Here is a 12,918-nt window from a genome sequence, read left to right as displayed (position 1 = left end):
ATCCAGGTTTTTACTATTATTTGACTGGTTTTAACGTTTTAATTTTACAAAGTGCTCATGTGATGGTATACTGTGTGGTTCGTAGCCGAAACAATCATCATTGTTTATTTTGTAACAGAGAGAAAGAGCTGGCGTCCGTGAAGATTAATGCTGCAGATGTGGAAGTGATTGCCAATGAACTCGAGGTAGTCTTTGTTCTATAACGCAGTTGCAGCTGTGTGCTGTTTTTGAATGCATATTTGACAAATGTCCTGTTTTCCAACAGCTTGACAAAAAAGTGGCAGAATGTACACTACGAGAGCACAAGGGTGACGCTGTGGCTGCTATACGGTCCTTGCTACATTAGAGGTCTGTGTATTTGAGCATTGAATCTAAAGCAGCTTGGGAAATGGCATAGTGATGGTTTACACCATGGCTGGTTTGGGGTGAAATAACATACTCTCTCATATGGCTTAAGAATTAATGCCCCTTAGGAAGCCTTGTAAAATGACAACAACTTTTTGGATGGTGGGTGTCGAGCATACATTAAGTTTTTGAAACTGTAAAATCATGCAGTCTTACTTTTCCTGCATTGCAAAATGTTAGCTTATGAATTGGCTTCTTCTTGTAGTAACTATCATGGATTTTTTATTTTTAAATGTTAGCTTCGTGATAAGTAATATACTTCCATTCCTTAATGATGCCTTTTCACGTTACTAAGGTCCTCTATCCCAAATCATATAATCTTAGCACAGTTTGCAGTACGTCTAATAATGCACATAGATGTATCATTTCAGTTGCTGACTGTGTCTTCTCCATGGAATTAGCTGCTGAGGGTGACAGTGATTGCTTGTAATTCATGGACTACTGACTTTACAATACAACCATTCAAGAGCAGCCATATTGACCCGACACGAGCAAATAGAATTATGGAAGATCCTTGGCTGCTTTACATAGGTTAAACTTGACGCACTCCCATCCAAATTAAGTCTATATAGAGACCACTTTGTCGCACTTACAAAGGAGGGTCTAGCACATGAATCTCTTTGTACTAGTGGGTTTAAATGAGTTCATTTCCCAAGGGTGGTTTGAAAACACCATTATACCCATTCACAAGTTAGGGGGCCCCATGAACCCAAAAAATGACAACCATTATGGTAAGACATTTCATAACAAAAATAGTTGATTAAGTAGTAGAGGCACATCTTATGGTTGGGTAGGGAGAAACGATGCATGCGAGGGGCTAGTCAAGGTCACATCTTCACACTTTAGGTCAATATTGAGGAAAAGAGAGAAGTTATATTGCTACATTGTGAGCTTTTGCAAGGCTTTCAATAGAATTCCATGAGCTAGATTAATTGATTGGCTGAGATAGTTTAGAAGATGTCATTTGGGTAAAAGAATCACACTATAGTGTTCATTTAAGCATAGAGCAAGGACTTTGACAACCATGTGGGGCACATTCTGGTTAAGAAAGGATGCCCTCTTTCCTTTTAACCATTTTGTTTTGGTCTCTATAAAGACAAACCAGAAAAGTTCATTTATAGAAATGATGGCAAAGCATCCACTCCACTTTAGTAGTTGAGATGGTAAAATGAAAAAAAATGAATAAGGTGGATCAAACAAAGTGAGAGCCATTATAATTGTGATTCAAAATGGATGACTTTGCATTCATTTAAGACATCTTTAAACAGGCAACTACAAGATTGTTTAATCCATAATCATCCTCCTAATCTCACGCAGCCTCTCCTACAACTTCTCTTCCTTGCATAACTCCACCTTCTCGTAGATTCCTTCTCCACCTCATGGATTATGTCACTTCTAACCTCTGCACGCTACCTTAAACAAGTAGGCATTGCTGAACAAAGCTTACCCACCCCCCTGCCCCCTTTTAAAAGAAAGACAAATTGGGGGTTTTTACAAAAAAAACACACTTAACTTTGCTACGCATCTATGACTAGCATGCTTGTTTTTGAGATGAGCCGCCACTGGTGTTGTGAATGAAATTGTCTGCTCTGTTGGAGCAGAGGAATTCGACCATTCTTCTAAGCTACTAAGCTGTGCAATGTGCTACTAAAAAATATTAAACATCTGACAGAACAACAAGTGAGCATCAACGAGAAAAGACAGTGGAGCTTGGCCCTAGCTATGATACCAAAATGAAAAAAAATGGAGAATCAAACAAAGCTAAGGCCATTAGATTCGTGTTTTGAAATGCATGACTTGTTTTACATTGATTTGCTAAATTAAAGATGGTTTAAACCCTAATCAACCTTCCAATCTCACTCCACCTCTCTTGCAATTTCTCTTCCTAGAATCACTCCACTTCTCCTGCAATTTCTCTTCGTACAATCACTCCACCTCCTTATGGATTCCTTCTCCACCTCATGCATTATGTCCATCATTAATTTGACCCTTCCAACCTTTGCACACTACCTTAAACAATTTGGCATTGCTAAAAAAAACCTTAATTTCCAGTAGGTAGTCTCTATTCTATTCCAAACACATGATATAGCACTACTATCACACATGATAGAAGGTTCTTAGAGACACTTGAATACATGACACTTTTTTCAAGAAACAAGACTTGCATATTAACCTTGGTAAGACAAAGGTCAAGATCTTCCAAGAGTTATCAACAAGAAAGACAATTTCACACTTGAGAGTCATGAAGTTAAAGTAGTGATGGAATACATGTACATAGGATACGTAATTTTAGGCTCAAAACTTCTCATAAAACTAGAAGTAGAAGCAAAATTGAGTAGCACACATTAAAAACAAAGTTTCTCAAATTCGCAAGAGAGCCCATTGATTGGTGATGCACATGCGTAATACATGAATTGGATAGAACCTCTTCACAAAAGATTGCTTGATTCTATTTCAATTCAATAGGTAGTCTCTACTCTATTCCAAGCACATGATATAGCACTACTATCACACACGATAGAAGGTTCTTAGAGACACTTGAATACATGACACTTTTTTCAAGAAACAAGACTTGCATATTAACCTTGGTAAGACAGGTATTCCAAGACTTATCAACAAGAAAGACAATTTCACACTTGAGAGTCATGAAGTTAAAGTAGTGATGGAATACATGTATATAGGATATGCAATTTTAGGCTCAAAACTTCTCATAAAACTAGAAGAAAGTGCAAAATTGAGTAGCACATATTAAAAACAAAGTTTCTCAAATGTGCAAGAGAGCCCATTGATTGGTGATGCACATGCGTAATACATGAATTGGATAGGACCTCTTCACAAAGGATCGCTTGATTCTATTTCAGTTCGATCAGTCGATTCTACTTCAACAATCGTCCAATCCAAGACTTCAATCATGCCTGATTCTACTATAGTTTGATCGCTCGATTCAACTTATACAATCTTCTGATCCATGACTTCAATTGTTCGATTCTACTCTGTAGCTTGATCACTCGATTCTACTTCAACAATTGTCTGATCCAGGACTTCAATCGTCCGATTCAATTGCATATTTTCTGACTGACAGATCGGTCATTAGCATATGGTGACTTCATTTCAAGCTATTTTCAAAATCTCTCTTTCTCATATTCAATAGTAGTCCAAGTATGCCCATCCAATGATTTGTCTGGTATTCTTTCAAAAGAAGACAAGTTAGATGAGGGAAAATACTCCCTTATGAAGTTTCATCATGGTCAGAAATGTCCTTATTGCTAAGGGTTGTTAGCGGTGAAGCACCTTGCCCTAGCACAATTGCTTATATGACTCCTCAATGGGGCCAGGGCCAACAAACCTAGCCACATGCCTCCCAAATTACTGCTGAGATCAGAGAAGATGGGATTCAAATGATATACAAGCTTTGGCATTAATTGCTTTGTCTCTGTTAAAAGAGTAATTGTTTCGCTTATTCGTTCTTGCAAAACATTTAAACTTTCTTGGGAACGACACTTTAGAGACTATGTATCATGCTAAAAATGATGCCCGAGTTGCTTTTCTCAAAAGGCAACTTGATAATGAGAAAATGCAGGAGAAGGGATCCATGAATGAACACTTAACCAAGTTGCAAGACTTAAGAGAGAACAAATTTTCAACATTAATGAGATCATTCCTGATAAGGAAATGATAAACATCACCCTTAACTCTTTGCATGAATCTTATTTGGGGTTCAATACTTCCCTCTGACTTTCTTTGAGAGGCAATGTAAACCCTCTTACCTACTAGGAGCTTGCTAGCTTATTGTTGCAGGAGAAGCAAGTCAAAAAACAATGCATTTGTTAGTTCTAGCAGTGACCAAGGACAAAGGTAAGAAGTTCCAATGAAAGAAGAATTCAAACAAGTCTTCTGAGGCTAAGTATGATTCCAAGAAGCCAAAGAAGGTTTCTTGCCGGTATTGCAAGTAAGCCTAGCCATGCACTTGAACAATATTGTAAGTTATAGGCTAAAGAAAAGTAGAAAAAGAAATCTAATAAAGGTTCTACCAAATTTTTCCTAAATAACTAGAGTGCTAGAAAGAGGAATTTGCGAATGTTGTCCTTGAAGACTTCTCACTTATGGCTATTTGTAGCTTTAATCCTAATCATGATTTATGCCTCAGTGCAAGTGTCTCTGATGGTTGGTTTCTTGACAGTGGTGCCTCTAAGCACATTAATTCTAAAAGAAGTTTAGTAAAAAATATGGAGTCTGTAAATTGGTCACACAGTTATGTGTGCGAATAATGCCTCCTATCCAGTCAAAGGTATTGGTGAGATTTTCCTTGCTTCTAATAGTGAGAATCTTTGTCTTTAAAATGTACTTGTTGCTTGAGGTATAAAGAAAAATCTACTTTCATTCCGCACTCTAGTAAGAGGGGGCCTTAATGTTAAATTTGTATATCATAAATGCATTGTCCATTGATAGAGAACATGACAAGCAAATTGTGCTTATTGGAACTCTTAGCCATGGTTTGTACAAACTAGACATGTATGACAAGTGTGATGATACTTGTCTAGCAAACACTTCAAATGCAATGAAAGATGCCCAGTTATGGCATGCTAGGTTTGGCCATACATCTATTGGTGAATTGATGTCTTTTTAGAAACATGGGATATTAGAGGACCTGTCTCAACTTCATTCCCCACCTAATTATATTTGTGAAGGAGATATCCTTGGCAAACTCTCTCACCAACCTTTCCCAAACAATGCAGCAGATAGAGCTGACCACAAATTGCAGCAGCTCATACATTGTAATTTGTGTGATTCGATGCAAACTTCATCTTTGGGAGAAAATATTTACTTTATGACCTTCATTGATGATTGCAGCAAAGTTGGCTGGTCTATCACCAAAGCATCAAAATACAGGTTGCTGATATGCAAAAACATAACACGCGCAGTTAAAAAAAAGAAAAGTTTTTAAAAAAGTGGCATGGTGTTGATGATGTGGCGATGGCGATGTGGCACTGACACGTGGTAGGATAGTAGCGCAAGGTCATCTTTCAGGCTTTGAATGATGTGTTTTTTGTAAGCAAAAGATTAAAAGCTTTTTAAATACTAAAAAGAGGAGCTTTTATTATTAAAAAGACACTTTTTGGACTATAAGTGAGTTTTAAAGCGCATTTCTCAAGTGCATTTTGTTAGAATACATGAATCTAGGGTAGCTCATAGTAAGTGATCAAGGCCATAATGAAATATTAAGAAAATACTAATACAAGATTAAGATAAAGATTAATCAATGACACAATGATTAAGGCACAAACTCAATAATCTCATTACAATAATCAAGGTTCATACACCCATATTTATAGCCTTGGGAAGGGCTCCAATCCATGCTTTGTGTGCACCCTAGTGCCAACCATGTGCTCATAAATGCTCACACTACATGTGCTTCCTTGCACTTTCCATGTGCTACTTTTTCGACCTTTGACTTCACCTTTTACAAATGACCAAACAAATCAACCTTTGCTTTTGTACCCTTAGTCTATTCCTCTTTCTAATGTGCATGCTCCTCCTCTTTCTCTATTCATGTTGCACCCTCACACATTGCATTTCTCAACACCTCCCCTCATTGTGAAGAGGGTTTAATACCTAACATGTAGTGACATGACCTACACTCCATGCTCATATGGTTGGAGCGGTCCATCTAGGTTGCTCTATGAGCTAAAATGTTGGCTTTGTCTTAACACTTTACACACTAGGAGAGGGGTTACAACTAAGAGTTAGGAGCCATGCTATTTCTTTACTAGCATCCTTGCCAGAGGCTTTTAGCTTGTTCCTTTTGCTTGTGGTGGACGACTCAGTGGGGCTCTTTTCCATTTCATTCTTGACAGCTCTTTCCTTGCCCTCACACACTTACTCCATGCGTGCTCATTTGGCTGTGTTTCATCAAGGGTTACATTTTTTTCAATTCTTGGTTGTGAATTTGCATGCTCATATTGACGGCATTTACATATTTTTGGTGAAAACATTTTGTCGATTATGATGACTTTGTTGATGGTGGTGTTTTTGTTGCTAATTCTCATGCTCATGTTATAAAAAATGTGGCTTTAAATACTTATTTTGATTGAGATGCACATTCTTGGTATCACCCATGTGAATAGACTCTTGTTTCACCCAATTTTTAAAAAACTCTAATGTTATTAGACCCTTAGGTTTCCTAAAAAAAGAAAATCTTATCTTCCTCTCGATTTTCAATGGCGAGGCGAGAAGGTTGTCTTCGCATTCCTTGCTCTCTTCAGTTGCCGCTGCAGGTTGCCTTCGTAAATAGTGGACGTTTCTTTAAGCTCTCTCTCATTCTTCTCATGCAGCAGGCAGCGCAATCTATCTCCACTTCTTGACTTACCTTGTTTAGCCTTTTGGTTGTGCCACTGCTCCGGTAGCCCTCTTGGCCAAGGAGTCTCTCATGGCTGCCAACATCATCCAAGTGGAAAGCCCTCCACCCCAATTCGATGGCCTACTTGTACTGAGAATGCAGATCAGTCTTGCGACACAGATCTGCCACCATTAGAGGATTGTTTCTAAATACAGCCTCTCCCCTCAAATTTAGAGCCTTCTCTGGTACTCCATGTTGCTATCGAACTGTTGATATGGTGTTTTTCTTTAGATTCTTTCCCTTTTCTATGCAATAATACTTCTATGTGAGCTGTGGACTACAGTTGTTGCTTTATGTTCCCCTTCTCTCTCTTCCTTTGCAGACTGATTGTTGCTACAGGTTTGAATACATCTTCTTCGCCCACGACCTCTTATCTCTTGTAGTGCTTTGACGTTGCTTCTTATAGCACTAGCGTTTTCTTTACTGCTTTTCGACTAGGTGCTAAGGATGCTTATCAATGCAGCTCAATTCTGAATGTGCTGATTTCTTGCAAGAATCTTCTCAATCTTTTTGCCACACAAAGCTCCTTGTACAGAGGAGTTAGTATATCCAATAATGGAATTCAACAAACACATCTATGTACTAATTCCATGGTCACTTTTTTCTCACAGAGGTTTTTCCAATGGCCATCCATGTGTCAATGGACATCTTAGGGTTAGCTAGTATACGAGTGACCACATCCATTGTTTAGGGTTGGTGCTCATTTGTAATTTCTTCTTTGTACTTGCATAGAGGTTCATCTTTCTCCCCTTTGAGCTAGTCATTCTACCTCACACTCTACACCCTCATGTTCTTTTCTTTCAGCATTGTTTGTGTGAGAGTTTGGCTCTATTCTAAGCTAACAATGTTGTCGACCACTCTATTGGTTAATACGGTTTCACCTGTCCGACCTACCGTAAGGTGCTTTGCCATATTAAGTGCTTGAATGGTCACTTGTAAGATGGTGCTGGAAGATATAAAGTAGCTTTAACAACACTTATTATCAAATAGTGAAAGTACAAACTTAGCGTACATAGTTGCTTAAGATTAGAGGTCGGTCCATTTTTAAGTTTGGCCAGCCTGGAGTAAAAACTCGTCATTTGTAGTGATAGAGACCACATCATTTTTAAGTTTGGCTAGCCTAGTATGAAAACTAGTCATTTCTATATGTGATTTTTGACAACAAGCAAGATATGCATTCCCTTGCAATAGTTTTCTTGTGAGCTCTCCTTCTTTCCTCTTCTTGCTTACTTGTATGCTTTTGAATTGCTGCTGTCGAGGACTAGCGTACCTTTGTATTTTCGTCCATTCCTGCTGTCGAGGACTAGCGTACCTTTGTATTTTCGTCCATTCTAAGCCATTGGGATCACCCAATATTGCCCAATGTTTGATTAGGAGTCACACTCCAAAAAACACATGGTTTTGGAGCATTGGATGTGTTTTGTTGTGTTTGATTTTGATTTGGTGTTTATTTTGATTTTGATTTGGTGTTTATTTTACATTAGGGCATTGTCCTTTATCTATTGGTAGGGAAAAACCTTGTTTTTTGGTGATTTACATAAATTTAGAACCTCAGAGGCTTAGATTTTATTGCTTTGATCCAAGAATTAGCTTAGTAATTATGATTAGGAGTGGACTCTACTCCCAAAACATGAGCATTGAGCTCCATTAGGTCAAATTAAAGTGAAATTATCAATTTTCATTCATGCATTTCATAAAATTTTCATTGTTTGTTTATGCATTATGAAATTGGTAGAGTAAAAGCATGCAAACCATTTAAAAATAAATTTTAAAAACTTAATTAGTTATGTCACAACCATTAATTACAATTAAGATATCGCATTCTATTAAGTCCAAAAAATCATAAAACCATCAAAAACTAGGTTAAACCAACTCTCGGGTAGGGGACGAGAGCATAGAGTCCCACATAAAAAGACGTGAATCTAGACATGTGAGCATGGAGATGTGAGCCGTGAGCCTAGACATGTGAGCTGTGAGTTTGGACATGTAAGCTTGAGCACATGAACGTGTAGATGTAAGCCTAGAGAGGTGAGCCAATAGGTAGGTATACCTAATATAATATGGACCAAATATTAATGCCATAAAAACCCGTATGGACACACCTACCCATGTCCTTGGAAGATTTTCTTATTATATAATACCACCTACAAATTCCAAGCTATACCTAATATAATATGGACCAAAAATTATAGCCATAAAGACCTGTACAGATACACCTACCCATGTCCTTAGAAGAGTTTCTTATTATAATTTCTGTACCAGCTACAAATTCCACGAAAATTTTTTGTCTGTCATATTTATTGGAAAATTAATGTATAATTAATACTTAATAAGTGCACACGAATCCTGTCATAAGCCCAGTTCCTAAATTTTGGTGCCCTAGGTAGTTCTATTTCATACAAGGAAAGTTCTGAGTCATATTTATACAAAAAAGGTATGAGCTTACATACGTGAACTTGGACACGTGAATCTGCATACATGAGATATGAGCCAAGGGACTCTTTTTTATCACTCGTGCTATTAAGTTAATGCTATATAGCAGTATATTGTGTTGTAAAGCAGTTAAGGAGCACTATATAGCACTGTATAACAATCGATGAGTGCTTAATTACAATGAGTGACTATTATATAGGATGTAGTAAATGTAGTATAATGCTATATAGCCTTGTCACTAACTGCTTCAAGCACTCACATCATAGACTATTATATAGTGCTATATAGCCTTGTCACTAACTGCTTCAAGCACTTATCACTCTCTCATATATTGTTATAAAGTGCTATATATCATTCTCTCATTGCTTTACAATACTATCAATATATAGCACTGTATAAAAATCGATGAGTGCTTAATTACAATGAGTTATATAGGATGTAGTAAATGTTATATAGTGCTATATAGCCTTGTCACTAACTGCTTTATAGCACTCATCACTAACTGCTTCAAGAAGAATTCAAACTACTATAAAGTCTTATATAGCATTACCTCACTACTTTATAATACTATATACTACTATATAACAATCAGCCTCTTTAAGAACACATCATATAGTGTTGTAAAGCAGTGAGGAATTGATTTACAATACTATATACTACTATATAGAAATCACCCTTTGCTATAACATATCATATAGTGTTGTAAAGTAGTGAAGAAGTGTTATATAACACTTGATAGCAGTCTATGAGTGCTATCAAGCCTTTGCTATAACATATCATATAGTGTTGTAAAGTAGTGAAGAAGTGTTATATAACACTTGATAGCAGTCTAAGACCTTTGTAAATCACCCTTTGCCCTTTGTAAATCACCCTTTGCTATAACATATCATATAGTGTTGTAAAGTAGTGAAGAAGTGTTATATAACACTTGATAGCAGTCTATGAGTGCTTAATAGTAGTGCATGGCTACTATATAGTAGGAAGTAAGTGCTTTATTATGCTACTTAGCTATGATAAATCATTGTAAAGAAGCTACTACTACACAGCAGGTCAATGAGTGCTTCATAGCAGTGTGACTGATGACTACTAAATAGCACGGTGTAAGTGCCTTATGGTGCTATCTAACTCCTTAGCATTCACTACTATTAGGACTTATTAATTGCTACAAAACATTATGTATAGCATTCTGTAACAACTTTACAACACTATTTATAAAAATCATTACATATAGCATTCCCTAATAGCACAACACTATATATAGCAATATAATATTATAAAGTAGTCACGGAGTGCTATATAGAAAATGAGAGAGAGCTATGGATGAAAGAAGAGAGTCAAGAAATGGTGGGAAATGAAAGAGAGAAAAAAACTCTTGGATGCCATAGAATGTTGCTATGAATAGGTTTCTAAGGAGAGAGAGCAGAAAGAAGAGGGAGAAGAAATGGTCAAAAATGAGAGAGAGAGAGAGAGAGAGAGAGAGAGAGAGAGAGAGAGAGAGAGAGAGAGAGAGAGGTAGTGTGGGGATGGGAGGGAGGAGAGGGATGAAACCTTTTCCCCTCCAAAAATCATGAATCGGGGGGGGGGGGGGGGGGGGGGGGGGGGGGGGGGGGGGGGGGCTATTTGCATAATGATAGAAAAGTCAAATCCAAGTAGTGGGCCAAAAACTTAGGTAGCACTAGGCTCCAAATAGAGGGATAAGAGGGCACTTTTTAGGTTAGTTACATGGTGGAATCACTTAATAAAGGGATCATTTCACCCTTAATTAATTAACTTAATCACTCTCTCAAGACATTCCTTATAATGCCCATGTTTTTTCCACATTGGCCCTAATGCTCCAGTTGCTCTGGAAAAGTTTTGTATGTCATCAAGTTGTAATGTGGTGCTAGTTTGGAGGCCTTCTAATAGTTGTGGTTCATAAGTATCATGTAATATGGATACATTTCAACCACTTTGAGCTAATGAAACACCACATATGTTATGTCAAGGGTATGTAACGGCAAAATAATACAATTTTTGGTCAATCAATCTTTTTTATAGATAATTTTGACCACTTCAAGATGGTGAGGCTTTAGCCTTCAGAATCAGGTGACATAATCTCTATGGTTAAGTCTTCAATATGTAAAATTGATTGGATTAAGTTGCTAAAGCTTCTAAGTCGTTTAAACCTTTGATAAAATTGATTTGATTAAGTTGTTTAAGCTTTCAAGTAGTTCAAATTTTTGGTAAATGGTTACAAAAGAAGTCTTGTAAGATTTTCATGACTTGGTTAAGCTAGATGAGGTGGTGGAGGCTTCTGATATAGTTCAAACCTTTGATAAATGGTTATAAAAGAAGTCTTGTAAGATTTTCATGACTTGGTTAAGCCAGATGAGGTGGTGGAGCCTTCTGATACAATTGGAATAAGTAGGAAAGGATATCATGCCATCTCCAAGCTTTTCTTCAAGTAGCTCAAGCCTCGGCAGTTCTAAAACTTGTCAAAAAATCCATATTGTGTTCACTATGTTGTGCCAACACAAGCTTTTTGATAAGTTCTATAGGAAAACTTATATGAAAATCTATATTGTGTTCACCAGGCTGTGCCAGCACACACACGTGCAATTGAAAAAGTAGAAGCATCAATATGAACCTCTCAATGATGTAGATAATGTAAAGATGTAATTTTCAAAAGGACTCAAAAATCCTTTGCAAGGGCTATCATCAATGAGGAATCAATGAAAACTGTGTGACTTGTATTCCACTGTGAGAAATAACCTTTACACAAATTCCATACCTTTAACAATGGTGTAAACATTGCTTGAACTCCCATCTTATCATGCCTATACAACTTCTTTCTATCATATTTATTTGTATTATCATGGATGAAGCATTCTTCCTATCCCACCATAATGAAGAAGGAATATTCTTAGTTTGCTTGGTGTTTCAAAGTGTTAATGATACACGGCATTATTTTGTAATGATGTAGACCATATTCCACATAATGAAGAAGATATATTCTCATTTTGTTTGGTGTTTCAAAGTGTTAATGATACACTTGACATTATTTTGTAATGATGTAGACCATATTCCATCATGGAGGAATGTTAGACCTTTCAGTTACAACATTTAGAAATTCAATGCATCCTTCATTGTTCAGGAACCATTGTTTGTATCTTTGTATCATTGATGAAGCATTCTTCCTATCCCCATATAATGAAGAAGAAATATTCTTGGTTTGCTTGGTGGTGCACTTGACATTATTCTGTAATATTATAGACCATATTCTACCCATGGAATGTTATAGACTATATTCTAACATGGTGCCTTTTTGTGAGATCCCTACCCCTCTATTTACACAATAATCTGGCAGCAAAACTACACTAAGGATTAGAGGAACTTACTCGGGGCCTCATATCACAATGTCCCAATGCTTAGCTATCCCAATAGCTCTCCAAGGTCTAATTGGAAAATCCTTACGTGAGGAAATGTATATGATTCCACTAGGTGTTGCCCTTTATAATTCTCATAAGAAAGTCACATCGAGTGGCTCCTCGAGGCTCAACAAGATGTCAAAACTCCTCGATTAATGAAGGTAGCTTCTCTATCCTTTTCATAACTCTAAATCTAATTTATTCTCCCTAAGTTAACTCATTCTAAGATATAATTTGGTTTCTTTTTTTTGAAAAGTACCTACAAGCTTGTGTCCA

At 37.0% G+C, this 12,918-nt stretch overlaps 1 protein-coding gene across 3 annotated transcripts in view; it reads left to right on the top strand.

The window, feature by feature from the left end:
• Window positions 1–605, top strand: part of LOC147603817 (DNA-binding enhancer protein-like protein) — a 39,629-nt gene extending 39,024 nt beyond the window's left edge. For all 3 annotated transcript variants that reach the window (XM_086796166.1, XM_086796165.1, XM_086796167.1), the window contains exons 4-5: window positions 119–185; window positions 266–605. In XM_086796166.1, coding sequence (XP_086652292.1) covers window positions 119–185; window positions 266–346 — 148 coding nt within the window. In that variant the 3' untranslated portion in view covers window positions 347–605. The remainder of the gene's footprint in view (window positions 1–118; window positions 186–265) is intronic.
• Window positions 606–12,918: the final 12,313 nt, after the last annotated feature.

This window comes from Cibotium barometz, chromosome 63 (assembly GCF_041138505.1).
Source record: "Cibotium barometz isolate CiBa-2024 chromosome 63, ASM4113850v1, whole genome shotgun sequence".
NCBI lineage: Eukaryota > Viridiplantae > Streptophyta > Polypodiopsida > Cyatheales > Cibotiaceae > Cibotium > Cibotium barometz.
The sequence above is the reverse complement of the archived record's forward strand: the minus strand, read 5'-3'. Positions and strand labels throughout refer to the sequence as shown.